Source organism: Micropterus salmoides, unplaced genomic scaffold, assembly GCF_014851395.1.
Source record: "Micropterus salmoides isolate LMB-PRFRI ecotype aquatic unplaced genomic scaffold, ASM1485139v1 Ms_hic_scaffold_9, whole genome shotgun sequence".
Taxonomy (NCBI): Eukaryota; Metazoa; Chordata; class Actinopteri; order Centrarchiformes; family Centrarchidae; genus Micropterus; species Micropterus salmoides.
Window position 1 is genome coordinate 34,596,460 of NW_024044681.1, and position 23,948 is coordinate 34,620,407.

The 23,948-nt window shown below is 42.3% G+C and overlaps 1 protein-coding gene across 3 annotated transcripts in view; it reads left to right on the forward strand.

Annotated features, from left to right (window-relative positions):
- The window catches only part of robo3 (roundabout, axon guidance receptor, homolog 3 (Drosophila)), an 81,523-nt gene extending 67,345 nt beyond the window's left edge, over nucleotides 1–14,178 (forward strand). For 2 of the 3 annotated variants that reach the window (XM_038709076.1, XM_038709078.1), the window contains 16 exons: nucleotides 1,632–1,798; nucleotides 1,921–2,042; nucleotides 2,195–2,411; nucleotides 3,004–3,128; nucleotides 3,707–3,890; nucleotides 4,465–4,713; nucleotides 4,956–4,995; nucleotides 5,178–5,317; nucleotides 5,411–5,692; nucleotides 6,829–6,976; nucleotides 7,523–7,741; nucleotides 8,118–8,317; nucleotides 8,599–8,706; nucleotides 9,470–9,637; nucleotides 9,999–10,138; nucleotides 13,331–14,178. In XM_038709076.1, the coding sequence (XP_038565004.1) occupies nucleotides 1,632–1,798; nucleotides 1,921–2,042; nucleotides 2,195–2,411; nucleotides 3,004–3,128; nucleotides 3,707–3,890; nucleotides 4,465–4,713; nucleotides 4,956–4,995; nucleotides 5,178–5,317; nucleotides 5,411–5,692; nucleotides 6,829–6,976; nucleotides 7,523–7,741; nucleotides 8,118–8,317; nucleotides 8,599–8,706; nucleotides 9,470–9,637; nucleotides 9,999–10,138; nucleotides 13,331–13,342 (2,521 nt within the window). In that variant the 3' untranslated portion in view covers nucleotides 13,343–14,178. The remainder of the gene's footprint in view (nucleotides 1–1,631; nucleotides 1,799–1,920; nucleotides 2,043–2,194; nucleotides 2,412–3,003; nucleotides 3,129–3,706; nucleotides 3,891–4,464; nucleotides 4,714–4,955; nucleotides 4,996–5,177; nucleotides 5,318–5,410; nucleotides 5,693–6,828; nucleotides 6,977–7,522; nucleotides 7,742–8,117; nucleotides 8,318–8,598; nucleotides 8,707–9,469; nucleotides 9,638–9,998; nucleotides 10,139–13,330) is intronic. The other variant, XM_038709077.1, reaches the window with a different exon arrangement.
- Nucleotides 14,179–23,948: the final 9,770 nt, after the last annotated feature.

The following is a 23,948-nucleotide window of genomic DNA, read 5'->3' on the forward strand; positions in this document are numbered from 1 at the left end:
GGAGGGTACCGGTGGGATGTTTGCAATAACATTTCCTTGCCTGAGGTGCTATGGTTTGTTTGTAGGAGCACAGGGAAGATCGAGGGTTGGGGCTTGTGTGTGTGATTGTGTACATATGCAATGTGTAATGTTGTTTATTTAACGTACAAAGGCAGACTTTTCATTTTCCTGGTGAAACAGCATTCATTTTCTCGTTTTCTGGGGCCACAGCCTTGTGTGTGAGTGTGTGAACTCCCTCTGAGCTGCTCTTGTACAAAGTTTCCTTGAATCTAGCGCCAGTCCGCCGCAGTGAGGCCTGCACACACACACACACACACACACACAACAAGAGTTGAGTATTCATCTGTATTCATCATTTTCTTCTTTGGTCTAATTGTGCTGTTCAGCAGTGAAGCTACTTCACCACAAACCCCCACAGTAACCTTGGGGAACATCTAAAAGTGACAAACAAATGGTTGGGGGTAGGCCTTTGTGACTGCTGCTCTGCCAAGGTGACAGTACATTCACAGAGAAGAAGGGAGCGACGTGATGAAGAATGACCAGGGTTGAGCGGTGGCGAGATTATGCATCTGGGGGACAGCCACAAGGCTAAGAACATGCTCCCATTTCCTGTTGGCAGCTGTGCCTTCTCACAAGCCTCATTGCATTATTCATCAGGACAGCAAATTGTATCATTTGGAGGAGATCTCCTAGTGAGCAGAAACTTCTCTGAAACAAGTGACTTCGCTCACATATGCTGTTGTTTACCAGATAAGAAATATTAGAGGAGGCCAAAAATAGATCCTGCTGTTGGCTGATCTTCTCATGCATTGTTTAATTGTGTTCCTGCACATCAAATCAGCATTGCAGTATGAAACTTGTACTGTACTTAAGTACAAATTTGAGGTACCCGTACTTTAAAAAAGTATTTTCTTTTTGTGCCACTCACTTACTATTTACGATACAACAATTATTTGACAGATATAGTGATAAAAACATACAATGGTATTTATTGTTTTGCTCAACTCTTGGTGACGGTTTCACTGTGGACTCTGGGTAATTGTGTTTTCTCACTTTTTCCTGAAGTTTTACAAACCCAAGCTATCATTCGATAGTTCAAATTCATAATGAGTTGAGTTGCATAATAATCATTCGTTGCAGCCTTTTCAAAAATGACTTAAAATGAGCTCAACCTCATCTAGCTATGCTGCATACATAGTAATGCATGAGTAATAATAACCCAATGATGTTATACTTACATTCTTTCACTAAGTGACATCTTGATTGCAGGACTTGTTGGGAAGGATTTTTACAGTGTGCTACTTTTACTTAAGTCAACTTAAGTAGAGGAAGGTATTCTTTCTCTAGCACTGTTGTCTTTCCACAGTGTAAGAAAGTACCAAATATGCTCAGGGAATTGTTAAATTGCACATACCATGCAGCGCAGGTCATAGATTCCATCTCAGGAAACATTTTGGTGTGCAGGAAGTCTCTAACAGCAAGCACCAGCCGTGAAAACCCACGTCAAGCAGAGTGAAAGTTGAGGTGACACGTTCATACCTGTGTCCTCTTAGATCAGGGATCAAATTTAGTCTGTCATATTGTTATCAGACATTGAACATCAGTTATTTTTTCCTCCTGTCCTTTCACAGCCAATCAGCAGGCAGCACATGGCAGACTGTAGCTGACATGGTCAAGATGGAAACACACACAATCACCGGCCTTCTCCCCAACACCATCTACCTGTTCATAGTCCGAGCTGTCAACGCCTACGGCCTGAGTGACCCGAGCCCCATCTCTGAGCCTGTCAGAACCCAAGGTCCGCCTGCACCTCCCTCGCACCAAATAAAACAATCTTGAAATATAAAGAATCTTGAAAAACCCCACAGTAGTTTGTGCAGCAGCACTCTAAGGAGAAGTGAATGTGTGTGTTTCCCTCAGATGTGAGTCCTACCGGTCAGGGGGTGGACCACAGGCAAGTGCAGAGGGAGCTGGGAGAGGTGGCCGTCCAGCTGCAGGAGCCTGTCACGCTAACAACAGCTTCCATCCGAGTATCCTGGACTGTGAGTGGCTCTCTGTTTTAGTAAGGGCCAGAGCGTTTAAAGGGTTCAGTTAGGGTTCTAGAATAGAGAAATGTATTACTTAACGTCATGTCTATAGCTCCTCACTCTCACCTTTTTCTAAATTCCCCCTCCGTCGCTCTCAATTCATCAAGGTTGACCGTCAGTCTCAGTACGTCCAGGGCTACCGTCTCTTCTACCGACCCAGCGGGGGAACCTGGATCCTCCAGGACATCAACTCCCCTTCCGAACGCAGCACCATCCTCACCAACCTGCTCAAAGGAACCGAGTATGAGATAAAGATCCGTCCCTATTTCGATGAATTCCAGGGCAAGGACAGCCGAACGTTACTGGTTCGAACCCCGGAAGAAGGTAATAAATCGGAAACATGTCTGTACCAGAACGAGATTCAAAGAAAACCTCTTTTAATAAACTAGTCGAGGTTTACTTTGACTTTGCGGGGCATAGGAAATGGCTGTTCATTAGCTTGTCTGACACCACATGAATCATAGTAATGTTATCTCATTCTGGGGTTAATTTTATATCCAACACAATTTGGGTTCATTTATATTGATCCATATTTTCATTAAATTCAGCCTCCACACACGCTGATGTTTGCAGCCTGAGGTTCTCAGAAGGTTTATATTGGTTGATCCAAACTCTAGATTAAAAACAAGAGAGCACAGTGTTTTTTTTTGCCATCAGCACTTATAGACTTTGGATCGACCTGCCTGCCTGAGCTTAGTCTAGCAAAAAACATTATTAACTTTTTAAAGCCCTCGATAAAACGTAATTTCCCCTCCTGTTACAGCTCACTTTCATGTTTCTGTGTTTTATATGTGCTCACCTTTATGGCCTTGAACAAGACATTAAACAACAGTTTAAATGTTCCGTTCTCACATACTAATTATTATTCCAGTTTTTTGATGAAATGACTGTGAATGCTCTCCTCCGCCTCTCACAGTTCCCAGTGCCCCACCCAGAGCTGTCACAGTGGCAACAGTGAAGCTAAGCAACAGCTCCAGCATCAGCGTCTCCTGGGAGCCTCCGCCCAGCGAAATGCGAAACGGCATCATCCAGGAGTACAGGGTAAACACACCTCGGCAGAGTGGAGTCACATGTCACAGTGAGACAAGGCAACAAGCAGTAGGAACAGCACGCAGCTGCTGGAAGACACTGACACTGCCTCCTTTCACACAAACCAAGAATTTTCTTCATTTCCTTCCATTTAATTTATACTAATCACAAAAAAAATGTAGATTAAAGGAAGCTGGGGGTGTGTGGAGGATTGTGGAGCGCTAAAGAGGCTGAAATTCAATCTCATGAAGATCAACCCAATATTTGTTCATTCATTGTACACGCAGAGATAAATCCTTTCCAGCGGAAAAGAAAAATCCTGCGGCTGTGTTTTTAAGACTTCAAACGTACAGCACACTGGTTAGTGGTCAAGTTCAGTGACGGCTGTACATTTATGGACAGGGAATATCTATCTGTGCTTTGATCTCATTTTGCACAGATCTAACGTTGCAGCACATTGTTAACCATTTCATCAGTGAATGAAATTGCAAATGCAGTAGCATAGGCCGGCAAGGATCTAAAAGTGTCACACCTGAGACTGAAATGAGCTGCATAACAAATTCAGTGCCAACTCTGTGTGTCCCAACAAGGTATGGTGTGTGGGCAACGGCGGCGATAACCAGACGCGCTACTACATCAACAAGACGGTGGACGGAAACGCGTTGTCCACGGTGTTGAAAGGCCTGGTGCCCGGCGTGCTCTACCAGGTGGAGGTGGCGGCGGTGACCAGTGCCGGCATCGGCATTCGCAGTCAGCCGGTGTCTATCCTCATCAGTGAGTCCGCCATGACAAAAACAGCTGAAGAACTAGATGAAGAAACAACACCAGCATGTTTATTTATTTATTTCTGCTTTTAGCCATGCTAGCAGTGTTGCCCTATGGATTGTTTTCTGTCTGTCAGTCAGTCCAAGAAACAGGCTATGTCAACAACTATCAGATGGCTTGCCACGACATTTTGTACACATATTCATGTGGCACAGAGGATGAATCCTGATCATCTGGCTGATCACCTAACTTTTTCCTCAGCTTTACTTTGTGTTTAGTGGTAATTAGCAAATGTTGCCATGCTGATATTCACATTTAGCTCTGCTATGCCTAATGTTGTTTTGACCCTATCTCTATCATTTTGCTACTGCTTTAGGCTTACTAATGTATTATAAGGATATAAACATGTACTTGGTTTGTTTGTTATTGATTGTTTGGCTATAAAAACATTAAAATCTATGAAATCCATTGGATGGATAAAACAACAGATCAACAGAGAAAATTGTCCAGTAGTTTTCCCTCAGTTCTTCCTTGTAATGTTATTTTCTCTATCTCTCTTCTCCCTCCCATTGTCTTCCCCCAGAGCTGCCAGCTGACCAGCCCTCCATGCCAGGCGGCGGAAGCGGCGGTGGCTCCAGCGACGGCGGCGACGAGAGCAGCGTGAGTCTGGCCGAGCAGATCACTGATGTGGTCAAGCAGCCGGCGTTCATCGCAGGCATCGGCGGAGCCTGCTGGGTCATCCTCATGGGCTTCAGCGTCTGGATCTACTGCCGGCGCAAGAAGAGGAAGGAGCTGAGCCACTACACTGCCTCCTTCGCCTACACACCAGCAGGTCAGGGAGAATTATTAAGCTGTGAAATGATACACGGTCACTGACCTGAGGCTCTCTGTGTCTGCATGGAAATAACCTAAAGTGGCATTTAGATTGTAACCCAGGGTATTTCATATTTAAACACCTTTAGGAGCAAGTATGATTTATTTAATACAGCAAGAAGAATTACCATTAAAAATAGCCACAGTGTAGTGGCTATCACGTAGGCGCCCTCCTAATCACTCTCTTTCTGTCTTCTGCAGTTGGTTTCCCTCATGGAGAGGGATCAGGACTCAATGGAAGGTAATTCAGTAATATCCTACATGTAGATTCTGTTATGTATCTGTATTCTGTCCTCTCTTATATGTCTCCTAAAGTACCCATGATGCCTTCCTTTTGTTGTTTTTCTTTTTTCCATCTGGACAGTCGTTGCTGTTGTACTGTGTCCCTCCATGCCTTAAATTAATGCCAGAATGTCTCTGTAGGCCAGGCGTGCTGGGAGGCAACATGGGCAACTACCCATGGCTGGCAGACTCTTGGCCCACCACCAACCTGGTCCACAGTGGTAAAGAGGCCGTCAACTGCTGCACCGCCAACCACGACACAGCTGAGAGATACTACAATGGTAGGAAGCTGCTTAAACAAAAGAGCTCGGTAGATACAGTCGTTGTGCTTGAAAACATGAAAACTGCTAACTCTTAACTCCATCCCTGTGTAGAAGCTGGTATCTCCAACTACCTGAATCAGACAGAGAAATACAGCATGGGCGGCTCCACCGAAGGTCCCATTTACAGCACCATCGATGCCACCAGCGAGGACCTGCACAGCTTCACCTACGCCCAGCACAACTCCACCACCCCCTATGCCTCCACCTCCATCATGCCCTTCACCAACCAGACGCAGGTGCCGGCCCACAGCGGCGAGCAACAGGACGAGGTCCACTGGATCAACCAGCCGGGGACCTCCGGAGCTCAGTACGCTCAGCCGGACCGCTGCAACGGTGAGGACGTGACCTTTTCAGTCTGTGTTCAGTACAGACAGACCATGTTGTTGTGCAGCTTACCAGCAGAACCAGCTCAACATGTTCTAGTTCTCTGTATGCAGTGAGTGTTTTTGAAAGCAATGCTTTATCCAACACCTCCAGTCTCCAGACCCAACAGCTCTACTGACCAATCGCTGTTCCTCATCCCATTTACCCTAGACTAAGAAAATAATATCAAAGACCTACTTTTTCTTAAGCTTTTAGCCTTTGAGATGTTATTAAGACTACCTGATTTTTCCTAATCTATAGTCATTATTCAGTGGTTTTCTATAGTTATTTCACATTTATCCACAATTATATTAATTAGAGCAGAAATTAATAGTCAAGAAATTGATTAGTTGAGTGACAAAAACTTTATCTGCCCCTGTTTTGACATTCAAGTCATTTTCCAAGCAAAAATAACAATAATTATCTGCTTCCAGCTTCTCAGCTGAGAGGACTTCCTGCTTTACTTTGTTGTCTGTGATATTAAACTGAATATTTTAGAAGTTCGGTTGGGTGAACAAGCAATTTGAAGATGTCACCCCGGGCTTTGGGAAATGGTGCATTTTCCACCATTTTATAGACCAAATAATTGATTATTCAAGTAAATAATGAGATTAATGGGCAATTAAAATAATCATTCAGTCGCAGGCTATATTTGCCTTCATTTTCTATAATTAACTTATGCATTGATCCGGTTATGTTTGTCACCTGTTCACAGTTTTTAATTGTATTCTGTAGATAAATGTACTTGCCTTTGCTTTAGTGCTGCACACAGGAAAAACAACTTTCTTGAGGGGTTAAATAAAAATCAAATTTTTGTTGGCCCATTTTGCCCGACTCTCATACTTACATTTACATTTATTCATTTAGCTGACGCTTTTATCCAAAGCGACTTACAATTGCTATTCATGTCAGAGGTCGCACGCCTCTGGAGCAACGAGGGGTTAAGTCTCTTGCTCAGGGACACAATGGTGGATGGGTCACAGCAGTACTCTCACACTTATATGCATGTCTTTTAGCCACAGGCACCTCTGCTGGTGAGCAGCTCAATGTGATCAAGCAGCTTCTTCAAGTGAATCATTGTGTTTCTCTCTCCGTCTGTTTTATAGGTAAGCCCAAGCAGAAGGCGATGGGTAAGGCTGTCAAGACCCCGTCTCTGACCTGGATGGAAGCGTTGCCCCCGCCTCCCCCCGTTGGAGAGCTGGAACAGCGTGAGCAGGACGACCAGCCCCCAGAGCACGAGGACATGGACATAGGGTGAGTCAGGCTCCCGCTCCATCTCTTTCTCACACACACACACATCTCTATAAATGAGTTTTACACTGCTACATCATCATTTAGACTTACTGTCACCTCTAACAGGCACATTAAGTATTGAACCCAACGTGGCTCTCATGCCTCTGGCTTTAACAACTCAATTACCTGGGCCGTGATCAGTTGCTTTAGTGATTTAGCTGTTTTCCTAACCCTTAAAACACAATTAGCTGTGTACCTCCTCACCAGTCGCTCTCTGCAAACCTCAGAGCAAACTATCATTCAGTATCATGCTCATAGCAGCAATTCCACCCAAATGGAAGTTTAGCCTCCTGCAGCTTTGCCAACGGCAAGGCCCTCTTAGTTGAGTCGAGCCTGAAAGAACAGCATTAATCTTTAAGCTGCATAGCGAGCTGGAACTGAAGGCGCAACTGAGACGTCAGGCCGCCCCGCAACAAATATATTTTAAGAACACACATACAGATAATATCCAGCTACATCTCTTACACTGCATCATCTAGCTGTAACACTCTTCTTTTTGCTGCGTAGCTCGGATGAGGAGTGGTGTCCTCCCCTCCCAGAGAGGACCTACCTGATGGAAGGCTGCGAGGATGGGACCGCTCCCCTGCAGAGGAACAACGCCTCCTCTCCAGCCACCTCCTACAGTCACCAGTCGACTGCCACGCTCACCCCATCGCCTCACGAGGAGCCCCGAGCCCCCCATGACCTCCCTCGCCTCAACCAGCTGGATGGCCAGCAGCTGTCACGGTATGTGAACGGGCTCGCCGTTGGCTGGTACCTCATTGTTGTGTTCGTCTTTGAATCTACTGATGAGCTTGAATTCTTCTGATGAACTGAATGCAAACCTCCTCTCTGCTTTGTGGAAGGAAGGTTATTCTAAGATTATTTTAATCCTCATGTTTTTCCCCACAGATTGTACTGTCCACTGTTTACTGCTTAGGTTACAGAAGGTCATGTAAGATGTGAAATTACCCATTTAAATAACAATGAAGGAGCTAAAATCATAACAGGAGAAGACAGCGACTAAAAAAAACATGCACCCAATTTATACTGAACTAAAGATTTAGCTTCCGATCCCACTGATTTGTTCTCTGCAGTGACATGTTGCCCTTACTTCCCATAGCAGAAGGTTACCCTGCAGTCCAGTGCCAGCTCTTCAGGCGCCGAGCCCGCCACTCACCCAGTCCAACCCCAACCTCTCTGGCCAACAGCATCACGGCTCATCAGAGGTTGGCACGCTGCAGTGCCAAAGTCCTGCCCACCGCTGCCTCCACAGCCAGGGGCCAGCTCTGAATGAAGACACCGTCAGCGCGACTACACCCGGTAAAGTAACTGGCAATGCCGTGTGCTGACACATGCAAGCCTGCACGTAACACATACACACGCGCACACACACACACACACACAAACACACACACACACAGGCACATTAGCAAACAAGATCATGAAAGCTTAACATTCATGTATGCATTCACCCTAGAACTGTGTTGATGTGCTGTTTGTAATTTAAATAATCCATATGCATTGGATCCATCAAATGTCGGTTCAGTATGGAGGGAAAAAAACACTTTCTGATGTGTATGTTTTTTCCTTCCCCCATACAGTGCAAAGTCGCTCATCTCCAGCGGAAACATGCACTCCTCCCAACCAAAAATCCCGAGTGAAAAAAAAGGTGTCTAAGAGCTCAGCATACAGGAGAGATATACAAGGAGGTGAGTGGTTTCACTTGGATTTATTTAAGTTCACTTGAGGGATATGGGACGATAACTTCTACATTTCTGTTTCTCATTACTGACCACTGGCATTTTCTCAAAGTCAGTGTGTTACTGAGCATACAGGGGACTGTTCCCTATTAGAACTAGGACACCAAATGTTCTTCTCAGTAGCTGAATATGCAGCTCTGCTGCAAAGCCAAAACCATGTTCACAGTTATTTTCTGTTTCTATTCTATTGCACTTTGTCAGTGAGTGAATACATACACCCCATAATAATCCAGCACAGGCACACAGATATTCTGCAGCACTATCTGTGATTGACTATTTACAACTCTGATACACAGGCAAGATGTGAGGCCAATGTTCCTGATTATGTACATATACATGCGTTCATGTTTAGAGAACCATCTCACAAACAGATTGGATATTATAATCTAAAGTTGCACTGCGTTGTGAATCCAGTAACCTTCAAACAGCACGTGGCTGAATCACACAATCAGAATCCTCATATTAACAAGCAGAAAGTCAGAAGATTTCCCATGTTTTCTAAAAGAAAAAGCTGTAACTCAGGTTCTCTCAATTATACACTGGAAAACAGACAACATGAACAAATTCTCTTTTTTGAAAGCAGTATAAAGCTGCCATGTAAGAGAAACCTGGCAGTAAAATGTGCTTGAAAAAAGGCTGCTAGAATGATGTTCCTTATATTCTAAAGAGACATTCTCCATGCATGCTGTTCCCTCCACTTCTTTCTGTTTAGACCTGCCCCCACCTCCGGAGCCGCCCCCAGAGGAGAACAGGTTACAAGGCCCCCAGGGGTGCATGGAGGCCAGCAATGCACTGAATGGCGCTCTATCCTCCCTGGAGAGGAGCGAGTACAGCAGCAGCAGCCACCAACGGAAAGGCTCAGGACTACGACACACTGACAGTGAGCAAAAAGTTTTGCAGAATTGCATAATTTGGTTTAAGGGTTCTACTTGTATGTTTATAGTAAAATGTGGACACATATCCTTGCTACTGCACTGCAGTGTTTTCTACCCCAGTGTTACCCAGTAGAGTAAACTGGGACTGGCTGGAACACAAACACTTGTGTCCGTGACTGGTTGCTAGATCTTTACTTATGAATGATGAAGATTTATAACATGCAGCTGTATGTTGGTGGCCATAAATTCAATGCAGCAGATAGGTCACTGTCTAAATGAACCTTCATTTTCCCACTAAGACACTGTGCTGCATTTTAAACCACAGACTAAAGACCCATCTTGTTTCCTTCATCCTTGCCTCCTCAGATGAGGAGATAATGCCGTATAGCAGTAAGGCCGGTTACCTTTCCAGGAGTCAGATATCTAGTAACTGCTCAACCACAGGAAGCTCCTCATCCAGAGGCTCCACGGGCTCCCGAGGGCTCAACTCAGCCAGAAAACACGAGGTAGGATACAGCAACACAAATGATTTTAACATTTCAGTGCAGCTTTATGCAAGAGAAATGTTCTCTTTTCACCTCAAATGGTTTTAATAATTGATGCTTTAAGATATTTATGAGCATGGGAACAGAGATTATTCCTGCCATGGAAAGCATGTGGTTTAGTTTTATCTACATATCATTACTTGCGCTCCATAAAACACACATAATCTTATACATGCAGGCATATGAAAATAGCTTCTACATTCCCTTGTTGCCCACACACACACACACACACACACACACACACATGCTCTCAGACTCACACATACAGATCTACCATTACTGCCTACTCAGGCTAGGTTTTATAGTAAGAAACAATGTTAAGCGTGCACGCCCACTGCTTTCTCTGGAGTGCACTTCTGAGGCCACACTTCGCTGTGGGAGCGCTCCTTTAAATGCACCCCCTGCAGGCTCCCTTGCGACGAGCTGGTGTCTTTTATGGCAGAACAAGCAGTGCCAGCCGAATGGAAAGCTCTGCAGGGACTTCGTGTGAGTGAGGCAACACTTACAAACAGTGTTTGACATGTCCCTCGGCATTACAGTAGGTACATAGAGTAGTAGCTGATAGAAAGCACGGGGAGTTGTGTGAAGTCAGAATCACTTTACACGACTGAGGCTCAGGAGGCAGAGCCGGTTGTCCACTAATAGCAGGGTTGGTGTTTTGATCCCTGGCTCCTTCTGTTCACTCGTTAAACTGAAGCCCGGGTTGCTTCTGATGGGCAGGCCGGTATCTTGTGTGGCAGCTCGGTCAACATCAGCGGCGAATGGGTGACTGAGACGCAAATTGTTGAGCCCTTATGGTAGAATATATAAGTATTCTTTATAAGTGCAGTCAATTTACCATTTACCAAAGCAAACCTGTAAACAGCACCTTGTATGGTCAAGTGCAGAAAAAACTAAAGCATGGTCTCACTATGATGGACAGACACTTTTGTCCAAATTTGTTGGATTACCCACTTTAACCAGAATAAAAATTTAAAGGGTGAATGAGAAATTTGTAATTATATCATTATTTGACTCTCCTAAGGATAATCGGGCAATCATTAAATGATAAAATAACGGCAACTGGAAAAGGAAATTGGATATTAAAATGACAAATTGCCACTGTCATTTTAAATGTAACCTTAATTTGGGCATTTCCATTTCAGCTTTTACATTTTCCTTTTACGATTTTCCAAAGTTGCTATTTCTCAATAGTCACAATATTATGTGTCCAATTGTCCTGTTCATTTTCCATTTTGTTTGTATGCATAGTAGTAGATCCAAATAATAATTCTTCATCTTCCTTTTTAATTTGATTTATTCATTTGATTCAGGTCTTTTACTTAACCTAAGAGTAGTAATACCACACTGAAAAAAAATCACTTACAAATGTGTCTCATTAATGTGTAATTAGTACTTATTTCAAAAGTAAAAGAACTGCCAAATAAACAAAAAAAGTACTCAAATCTTTGCAGTACTTGAGTAAATGTACTCAGTTACATTTCACCGCTGCTTTCATTTTAGCCATCAGCAAATTTGAATTGACATGGTTAAGTTACAGGTTATAAACAAACCATTAGAAGTGACTTTGAGAGGAAATGGCATTGAATGAAGTCGGCCAACAAAAGTGTGTAGCAGCTTTGGTGCTTTGTTTTAGTGCTGGAGTTGTTAAGTTTAATGCTGTAACCTGAGGCGTTGCCTGTGTATGGAGAAAGAGAAAGGATGGCCCTGTAACAAGTCAGTCCACGCTGACCCCAACACACAGCTGACATGGGAATGTAGCAAAGAAACACATTGTAAAAGGGACACACACGCGCACAATTGCTCTTTTCACTCGCTGTCCACACATACACACACAGAGCTCCCTTGTATCTCGTGCCTCTCAGGTCAGCCCCCTGTGGAGCTGTAAGGAACACCTCACCCCCCTAACTGACCCGTACTGGCCTTTTCACGCCTTGCTGGGGACATGAAAGCGCGACCTTCTTCGCAGTAAAGTTTGCGGTGTTTCCACAGGAAGCCTGGATTAGGTTACCCCTTCTTCCCGTGGTGTCGCTGACTGCTATCTTTGCCCTTTGACCCAGGCGGTCAGTCTAGGAAGGGTTATTTCCCACACTCTCTGCGCTTTCTTTCTTTCTGCTTTTATTGGCTTATTGCAGAGACTCATAAACATCAGATGTGTTTTTAAAGTAAAGATGGAAGTAAAGATCTTAACTTTTTAGCTACGGTGAGATTGTTTATATAGTAGGACTAAAACAGAAATGATAACCAAATGACATTCACCCTAGATGACATGCATATTCATGAACCTTGCAAACCATCACTGTTATATTTTAAGTTTAATACGTGCTACAGCAAAGTCAGTGTGTAGCAGCATCACTCAGGAGTTTACTTTCTTAAACTTACTGTCACCCAGGAACATGATTATATAAGGCAGTCAGCTGAAAACTCTATACTGTTCACTGCACATTAAACTATGTTTTCATATTGAACGATTCTGAAGCATAAAACAGTTCTTTGTGCGGTTGACATCGTTCACAATTTGTGATTCATCCACACGGCTTTCAAGTATTTCAGCATCCTCTGGAACACATGGAAAGCCGGTGTTAAGAGGAGTGCACTTGCTCTTAAGTGCTGCTTTGGGAAACACATGTAAACATTTACAGGATCGATCATTATTGGGGAAATGTAGCTCAGATTGAGAGGAGACAGACTGAGGTACTCTCTGCTCACTAAAGAGCAGTATTGACCCCTCCCTGACAAAACTAACAGTTGTGACAAAATATTTCAGTTGTGATATCAAACCATGGCCAGAAAGAGTCTTCTTTTCCAGTCTGCTCCCAGCATATTGGTTAACTGTCTCTTTCCTTTTGTCTAAATATAATAAACTCTTAAGCTGGCGGACAGACTGGTGGGGAAGTAGGCTTAGGATCAGACAGGCTGTGATTTAAATCCCAGAAAGGGGCTGTGAAAATCTAAAAAGAGATTAAATAAATAATAAGTAATTTAAATAATGCTTCCTGTCCTTCAGCAAATGCTATCCATGTTCACTTCAGCAAGGCATTCAGTTGCCAGGTCTGTACGTGGAGCAGGGTGGTGCAAAAACTAGTAGTACATGAGCTAATATCTGTGTTAATATATTAAAATCAGTTAGTTAATTAGTTTCTCTCTTCCCAGGAAATGAGATAAGGACACCAGCGACAGGACATCAGTGTACCTTCGATGCCTCCATCATCCACCATATTTCCACTGTGGACACAATGAGCTGGACAAAAGGAAACGTTTTGATACCAGACTGTGCGTCATTGCTGTGACAGAAAGCAACAACAGACTTTGCATCATGCTTTTGGTATTAATATGATTATTTATGAGTTCACTCCTCTCCGTTGATTTGTAAATACCTGTGTCTGTACTGTTCTTTCGTGGGCTCTGGATACAGGGAAAGAGACGTATATTGTATTTATGAGGAAAAAAAAAAAAACAATGTTAAAAAAAGTCTGTTATTATAAAAAAAAAAAAGCTCATGTCTTCTTGAATGTGCCAACTTTTTTTCGTCAAAGTGTATACTTTTTGGAGAAGCATTAACTACTGTTGCACTCTCTTGTTGTGATGGCAAAACAACAGAAAATATGAAGCACAAAGTGTGTTTGCTGGTTGAGAGGTCGCTGTCTGAAAAGCCAAAACGAGCGGGTTCTCGCTCCCGGAAGGACGCTTCCCCAGAGGGATCCCTGCACCCATGTAGTCCGCTAAGAATGTCATACTTTTCTATGTCTCCTTTAGGTTTCTCTGCAGCAACATGTTCCAGTGTGCCAGCAGACAGACAGGCTTTATAAAAGTTTGATTGTATCCCCTCTCACTCCTCTCTTGCCCCCCCACCCATCCCCCCGTTTGTCTGAGGGACTGTTTGGTGCAGTTGTGAGATAAAATTTGCATATACTCCTTCCAAAACAAAGAAAAAAATGTCTGTGACTGACTTTTTTGTACTCTTGTTGTTTTGTAAATGTACAATAAAATACATTTGCTGATCTAAGCCTTTACTAAATTCTTTTTAGAGAGGCTTTCAAGAAGGCATAGTACAGTGTATTATTGAGCTGTGTGTTTTGTTAGTCACGTCTGTTCCGTCCATGACTTGTTACCTTCCATTATCTGGCATGGTCACTGTTTAAACATTACATCAAGGACAACTCTGGAGCCACAGTCAGTGGTCTGGCGTTCACACCAAAATGTGAAATAATTTTGAACACCGTGACACAGAAGTGGGACCAAGGCCCCATCCACAGTTAACGATCTGCACCCACAGCAGCTTTTCAGCTGCGTATCAGACTTGATCTCCGTCTATAATAAAACAAGTGAAAACGCACATCTAGCGGCTGTTCACGTACACTGGGCATGTGCGTGCCGGTGTAAACATGAAGCAGATGGTCTATTCCCTAGTTACAGAAGATTTGGTGAAAGAATAAAGTAATGCAGGCGAACAATCACACCCGATTTTTTTTTGGACCAATAACGAGCTTGGACTCTTACTGAATGGAACACTAAAAGCAGCTGTAGCAGTGGAAAAGAGACTGGGAGTCATCCTCAAGTAAATATGGCGACATGCACAGTCCAAATGCCTGTCAAAAACTCTGTCTTCTTCTCGTGCTTCTACTTTGCATGACTTATGAGACCCAATCAGAGAGCCAAATGTGAGCGTCTGCATCATCGTTTCTAAAGTCCTCCGTTTTTGCCCGTCTGCACTAAAACGCTACCTAGAGTTTTAAAACAAAAAACCGCGTCGGCAGCATTTTAAAACTTCTCCATTTTAGGTCTTTGGTTTATCACCGTTGATGAACCACACAAAGAATATTTTATGGTTTTTAAATAGCCGGCTACTTCAAATAGATCCATGAGGAACCGCGACGTGCATGCAGCTGTCTGCAGCACGGCATGCACGCAAAACTCTGCACAAGACCGGTGAATGACAGGCAAGAGAGAGAGAGAGAAAAGGATTTTCAAAAAGCCTCAGTTTTGCTTGAACTTTACAGTGTAAGTTGAATGAATAGAGACTGCAGCTCTGCAGCTTCTCAAGATTAAAGCTAAAGCTACCGTGTGTTAACCTCATATTAGTTTTTGCTAAATCTAAGATTGCATTTTTGCACTCGGCCAGTATGGATCAGACCAACAAGAAACCCAAAACATTTTCAGGGGGAAAAAATGTGGACCCTACCTTTAAGTCAAAGGCAAAATGCCAGTTTATCACATGAAGCATATATAACACAAAATGTAAATTAATAAATATACATGTACTGTACATGCGGTTCTCCTTTTAAGTATAACATTGAATATATTACATTTTAAGTGAAAGCACAGCACTAACCCTCCTCGTTCAAGAGGTTTTTAATAGGTTCTGCGAGTAGACCTGGGCATTTTAAACTGTCATCACACTGTTAAAGGTAATCCACACCTTGATGTCAGATGAAAGTCATTGAGGTCACCATAGAATTCATCATATGAATTCAGATGGGAATTAGTCATGCACGCATACAATTCAGCACTAAAAACAATAATGTTTCTAGTTTTCTATCCATCCTCTCTTCCTCCACCATTCTTAGCATTTTGCCCAAAACTTGAAACTTCTTGAAGCCTTAAACTCCCTGACAACACTTCCCTGTCAGACCTAAATACATTTTTAAAAACGGCTCCTTATTGCTAAAGTTCTGTTTGCTTCTTGATCTCCCAAAGCCCCATTCTTCCCCCAACTTCACAGTGCACTGCACCTGGGTTAGTGCTATACGCACAGAGGAGCATGAAATTGCCGAGCTCTTTTCTGTCAGAGTGCAACACACACTCCCTCCCGCTGTCCAACTGAGACAAGGCATGCGCTACCCTCCGGTGCTCTACAGATGCTCACCGTGTCTTGGCGTACACAAACTCACTAACTCACAGGCACTGACACACACTCAGCTACACATGTACATGAATAGCCTAGGGTGTATTTCTTCTCCCAGGGCTCGGTGATCAACTGAAAGGAGCGTGATAAGGAGCTGCAGCACATCTTTGTTGCAGTCCACAGCAGCAGAGTGAAGACATTCAGAAGACATGCAGGATGTTGAGAGAACCCTGATGAATATATTGAGATTTGATTGACATGCATTTTTGTCTGATACTGCAGTGGGCATAACCAGCACTAATAAGACACTTTTTTCAGACAAATTGTCTATATTATCTTTAAGATATATTGGATCCAATTCAACAAGGTTTACATAGTGCTACAGCTTTCCTGTTAATGTCACGTGAGATCTAATGGAACATTAGCTGATTGTGATGGGGTTAGGGTTCAGGCCTGATTTCAAATTATCTTTTGAAGAACCACATTTTGTCCAATGAGATGGCATGTAAACTGGATTTCAAAAGCAACATACACATATATTGTTTATGTTGGTCTGTTGGGATTTGTTGACAATAAGAAAAATATTATTGAATATTGAAGAAAAATTTATTGAATATTTCCAGACATATCAAGGTTATAGGTCGTTTATTTGTCATATACATACACTCACCTAAAGGATTATTAGGAACACCATACTAATACTGTGTTTGACCCCCTTTCGCCTTCAGAACTGCCTTAATTCTACGTGGCATTGATTCAACAAGGTGCTGAAAGCATTCTTTAGAAATGTTGGCCCATATTGATGGATAGCATCTTGCAGTTGATGGAGATTTGTGGGATGCACATCCAGGGCACGAAGCTCCCGTTCCACCACATCCCAAAGATGCTCTATTGGGTTGAGATCTGGTGACTGTGGGGGCCATTTTAGTACAGTCAACTCATTGTCATGTTCAAGAAACCAATTTGAAATGATTGGAGCTTTGTGACATGGTGCATTATCCTGCTGGAAGTAGCCATCAGAAGATGTGTACACTGTGGTCATAAAGGGATGGACATGGTCAGCAACAATACTCAGATAGGCTGCCGCGTTTAAATGATGCTCAGTTGGTACTAACGGGCCCAAAGAGTGCCAAGAAAATGTCCCCCACACCATTACACCACGACCAACATGAACCGATACAAGGCAGGATGAATCCATGCTTTCATGTTGTAATGTGGCAGCTGAAATCGAGACTCATCAGATTAGTTTTTCTAATATTCTACTGTCTAATTTTAGTGAGCCTTTGTGAATTGTAGCCTCAGTTTCCTGTTCTTAGCTGACAGCCCATCTGTTTCAAGGTTCAACGTGTTCTGTGTTCAGAGATGGTGGTCTGCATACCTTGGTTGTAAACGAGAGGTTATTTGAGTTACTGTTGCCTTTCTGTCATCTTGAATCAGTCTGCCCATTCTCCTCTGACCTCTAACATCAACAAGGCATTTTTACCCAAACAACTGCCACACACTGGATATTTTCTCTTTTTCGGACCATTCTCTGTAAACCCTTGAGATGGTTGTGCGTGAAAATCTAAATGCACTGAGTTGTTATTTGGCTGATTAGCAACTGAACAGGTGTACCTAATAAAGTGACAGGTGAGTGTATATATATACACATATTAGAGTTATAATATATAGAGATATATTAGGTAACATAAATAAAATAAAATAAAACAATATGTACACTTTATATATATATATATACACATAGACACCCAGGAAATAATTCTCAGTCCATTTTTTGAATTTGTGTCTAGCACAATGTAAACTGCAAGAAGATAGTGATGATAATATGGTTTTCATCTTGACATAAAAAGTTCTTCTCTTGGGAAACAGCATACACTTTGACTGCCATTGAGCACCAACCATCATCAGTGGAGCGAGAGTCCGCCTCCACTCATCTGGCCGGAGTCTTGCACTCTGTCAGCTCGGAACACGGTCCGCCCACCGAGTGCTTGATCCTTTAGTACATCAGTGTTAACATGAAGCACAATTTTGTATTTCGGAAAGGTAACATAAGCAATCAACCCATTGGACACAAAAACACAAATCCAGTGAAATCCAGAATAATCAATACTAATATATTGCCATTAATTCCCTATAATTCTCCATGTGCTGGCAAATTGGTAGTAAAATCTGTCTAATTCTATAAAATGTATGTGATGAGATATGACCATACAGAGCGAAGATCAAGCAGACTGTACTGTATGTGTAAGCTAGCCAAATTACAGTGGGTGGAGGGAGTCTGATCCGCTGACCCTGAGGAAATTAAAACAGAGAGAAAGTTGGGTTTGTTAGAGTTTCACAGTAACCTCTAAAGTAGAGATTTTCAGAGTGGGAGGCGGGCCTCCCCAGGGGGGCTTCAAACAGTTTCAGGGAAGGCTCAGTGAATGGAAGTGAAAAAATATTACATAAACATCAATTATTGCATTATTATAAGAAACTACAAAGAGATCACAAAGAATAGGAGAGAGTTCAGAGATCCAGAAGTTTGGGAACGTTTACAGTTTTTCCCACATTTCCCACATTTATTAGTTACTTATCAGAGACAGTAAATAATAAATACCTTAGGACAGAGCTTTTTTATGTATTTGATGTAGTCTGACGTTATCCCAAACAGAAATATTAGGCTATCTTAGCTCAATGGTTGAGTGTCAACATGATCATAACATAATTCATAGGCATCCAGGAACTGAGCAAAACTATGTAAGTAAAACTATGGGGGGTGAGGGGGGACTTTTTTTCAAGCTTAGTCTGAGGGGAGGCACACAGTCTCAGACTTTGAAAACCCCCGCTCTGAAGGGGCCTCACCTAATGTTCCAGTGAATGCAGGGGCAGAAGTTATATTAAAATAAGTACATTTTCTCATTATTCTGCAGATTTTACTTCCATTTTATGAATCTTTATTCTACTCCACTACATTTCAGAGGGAAATATTGTACTTTTTACTCCACTACGTTTACTTTAACGGTACTACTGACCTTTCAGATTAAGAATTTACATAAAGCCATATAAATTGTCAAGTACAGTGCATTGTTCGTTGGCTGTGGTTTACCTTCAGTATTTGAGAAAACTCAATATGAATACAGATTCGTGGCCCAACCTAGGTCCCCTTGGACCCCTGTCAAATGATCATTTGATGTTTAATGTTTGCTTGTAGTTTAAGACTCAAGGGTAACCTCAGTATATCGCAGTCATCCAAGAACCCCTGACACTACATGGAAGGAGCATTCTAATGATGGTTACTATGGAATGACTGTTCGTTTAATTGATTTTCGGCCAAAGACAGAAATTGCATGGTTTTTAAAAGCACCAATTTATTTTTGAAAAGGACTAAAAATGGCTTATCAGACACCCACTGAATAAGCTGTCTGGATCTGCTGCTGCAATAATCTCAAGAGGTCAAAAACTACATTTTGTGTGGGCCATCTTTAAACTTTTCAGGGGATTAGCTGTTCCACTAAATCGAACCAAGTGTTTTTATTCTGTATGCTATGCGAGGGCCCCAAAATTCTTTTTCCCGTGTTAAGTAATTGCTGTTTAGCAAGTCACATGTCCTTTTATGTCCTTAAAGAGATGTTGCTCTTTCGCTTTCATTAGTTCTACCACCAATGGGCCAGTGGAATTAAAAAACAAACAAGAGCAGAGGACAACAGATAAAACAACGAGGAGATTTACGTTACTGACCTTCTACAACGTGACCCAACACCCTTACCTTTCCCATGCTCCCCTCTACTTCTCTCTATCCCTCCCTTCTTTCCCCTCTCCCTCAGCTATAAATCACCTCGCTCATTCATTAGGCCAGTGTCAGGGCCGAAACGCCCACCAGGACTGAAGGAAGACGGCCGGGGGTCTGAGAGGAGAGAAAAGAGACAGAGACAGAAAAGGAGGGATAAAAGGGAGGGGATGGCTTCATTTAAAACACCTGTTCCCTCATTCCAAAATGCAACACACCAATTTCCATGTTAATTTGCCCTGAGACAGCAGAGATGGATGTTTGTGACTTTTTGGCTGATGTGACGCATACATAGAGGAGCTAAAATGAAGCCATTATGTAGGCAGCAGGGTTAGTGGAGGTAGAAGGTGAATGATTGAGTGGCCTGTAGGGTAACAACACATTCAGCATATAAGTGATAACCTATAAAATGATCAATATTTCACCCTTTTGTTTTGTGTGAACATATATTTATATATAAAGAACTCATTCAACAAGAGATTGTCCACTACACTATATTCAGTGTGCACAGACAAAAGAATCTGTCGTTTGGGGGTGAACAGACAACTTAAACATTGCTCCATGCTAACATTCTGAGCAATACCATGTTGTTTGATCATCATTACCTCAGTGTCTCTCAGCACAGCTGATGTACCTGCCTGTTTTTAGAGCCACATAAACTCATCTTAATGCAGTGTTACCCAGCACCCCCACTCTGTTTGGAAATAAAAATAGCCCAACAAGTAGAAAGCTACGTATGTAGTTTTACAATATTTTGTATACAGTTTTAGCAAATTTACACTGGGGACTTTCTCACTTTGAGATACACTATGCTATTAGTCTCTTATCATTCAACTATCTCCAAATTGGGTAATTTGAATTTTTGAGACAAACTGACAGATGAAGTGATCCTTCATGGGGTAAAAAAACTGCTCCTACTTCTAAAACAAAATGCTAAATGAACAGGGACATACAGATAAATCTGGTGTCTCCCAATAAATGTGCTATGAGCAAGACACTTGTGTGTGTGTGTGTGTGTGTGTGTGTGTGTGTGTGTGTGTGTGTGTGTGTGTGTGTGTGTGTGTGTGTGTTGAAGCGGTCAACTGGCCCTGTGTGACTGACAGGGCAGTATTGAAACAGCTCACCCATATGGGTGCCATTGATCTCCAGTTAATTGAATGATTATCTCTTTAGCATGCAACACGACAGTTAGCCACTGCTGTCAATCAATGTGAGCGCACCACTGCCACCTGAACCGCCGCATACACAATACAGTAATAAATTTAAACCGCAGACATGGAGACTGCTGCACACAGCCCAGTTCCTGTAAACACCGTGCAGTGGTGCTGCTTGTATTAGGTGCTACTGTAGTGTGTACTATAAATGTATTACTGATATGCATTGACTGAACTGTCAAAATACATGTGCATCTCCAAAACTCCAAAAATTGAACTGCACTTGTAATGACACAACTGAGTGTCTGGTTTGGGAGAAAACACATTTTCTATAACTAGTAGGATGTACGTGGCAAATCATACTTTTACAAGAATTTAATTTGGATTTGAAACGCAGAACTGGCAACAGTTGATGAATGAACAGATTTACAGGTGCAGTTAAAAAACGTGATATCTTTTTCTAATTTTTGTGGGGTGGTGATGGCACAGTGAATAAGACACATGCCTTTGATGTGAGAGACTTGGGTTCAATTCCCCAATGTGTCCCTGAGCAAGACACTTAACCCCTAGTTGCTCCAGAGGAGCACGACCTCTGATATAGCAAAATGTAAGTCGCTTTGGGTAAAATGTAAATGTAATTTTTTGAGATGCACTGAATATATTTTGGCTAACTGCTTTGCCAATATTGTCTGTATCTATTTTCTCCTTTTGTTATATTCTATTTGCTTTGATTCCCCATAGAATCCTATTACTTGTGTGGCTGCAAAATGAACCTAATTTCCCCACAGATCAATAACGTTCCATCAATTCATGTGTAGTGATATCATCAATAGTGGTTCCTGTATTGTAATTGGATCGAAATGAAGGGCTGGGGATTGAGCTATGACAACCTGAGGATGTAAACGCAATCCTGTAAAACTGCTCAGAAGATCATTGGTACCCAGCTGCTGAGCATCAGTGATATCGGGGAAGTGAGGTGCCTGCAGAGCCCCAAGACAGTACCAACCCAGCCTCAGCCTGTTCACCCTGCTGCAGTCTGGCAAGAGATACACAAGTATCTGCTTTCATACCACCAGACTACAGAGCTCTGTAGCATAAAGGGGAATACTAACTGCATCTAATCTTACAACCCTGTTATAATTTGACAATAAATGTACCTTGTACCTTGCACAAGTTGCACATAGATGTTATGTTAAGTGCTAAAAGGGTCTAGTTTCATAAAGGCAAGGTCATAACCCATGATGTTGGACTCCCTCACACAACACTGCCCATATTTTTATGTCTGGTCTTAGAATGGTAATTATCCATTTGGTAAAATAACAGACTACATGAGAGACATGCAGTAAATCTACATGTGTGTGTGTGAGTGTTTGTGAGTGTGTGTGTATGCAGTGTGTGCATGGTTTCAGGCCATGTCTAATATGGGTCATTGATTTGTTAACATGCTATATAAAGCTGGTATTTTGGCATAGAGCAAAGTCTGTGATGCACAAATCCCAAGGGCAATGTGTGTGCATGTATGTGTGTGTGCACATGAATTCATAGGCAAGCAGACATACAGTAGTGCTTGAATCATTACTATGTGAGCCTCATAGTGTGTGGTCTCATCTATCAGTGAGTGTGTGTGCTGCTCAGAGGAGCTGGGAGCTTTGTGCAGAAACATATGGCCTTTAGTGAAGGAGACAGATGAAGGATAATCCCTTTGGCAGTCCAGTACGTGTACACACACACACACACACACACACACACACACACACACACACACACACACACACACTAATAATCCAGTACTTGCTGCGTACATATAGATTGTGAATGTGACACGATACACAGTTTAAAGCTTGATTTTTGTCTTAGTTATTTATGAGTTTAACCTGCTTTGTTGTTACTGCTAATGGCAGGTCTACTTGACTCTCTGACAATAACTGCAAGCCAAGCAGGCTGGTCAATCTTCAAAATTAAATTTGAAAGAATAGACACGAAAAGCTCTAACTAAGTTATTTCGTATTTTTTGCACAGAAGCAAAGCGTGCTCCTCCTTTGAAAAAAAAAATGACCCCTGTACCTCACATCATTGCATGTTTTTCAACTCTGGTAATTATGGACTGGTTTTTAAATACTCCACACATAAATTCTGATCCCAGCACGGCTGCTCCTGTGCAGCTTATAAATGAAACAGACAGCAAAGCACTTCTTAGCTCAACATTCCCATTCTCATTTGACCTTAGCATCCCAGATACAAGACACGGATTACTTTGAAAAAGAGCGTGTTGCGCTTCGCAGCTGCATGACAAACACCCATCCTGAACACAAAGTCGTTGAGGAAATCATATTCGATTTACTGTAAAAACATCTGCTGGGCATCAGAGCTTTTCTCCCTTAATGCTAATACAACTCGACGAGGCGAGGTTTGACCGAAACATCAAGTCAGTAGTGTGGGCAAATAATCTGCTTTACACGGGGAGAGAACATGAAATCTTCTTTTCTTCTGGAGAGGAAACATTAGTTACACACAGAATTAAAAATCACATGTTTCCTGTTTCTATATAAACACAAACATAGATTAAGGTTTAATTATTCTCTCCAACGAGTTTGTAATTAGAAGCCATTATCTGGTACAGCAGCATTGCTTGCCTTGGTTAATCAAGCTAAACAGACGAGTTCTAAACACCACCATCCTGCTCCACATTGCCATTAAGAAGACGGACAGTGTGTGATGTAAAGATACTTCACTTCCTTAACTTCACGCCCTCCACATCCACAGAGACTCTCATGGCAAACTGAAACAGTGAAGCACTAACATTTCGAAGTGAAAAACCCTCTATTAGAAACAGCAGCTAAATTCTGCGTGGTGGATATTTCAAAATAAAATGTAGTCCCACTGACATTTGAAGCTTGTGTGAATTTGCTTTTAATTTGGGACAGTAACATCAAACAGACAACTTTTTTTTACTGTCAGTGTTACATGGGAATCTTTGCTGCATACAAAATGTAACATGGCAGG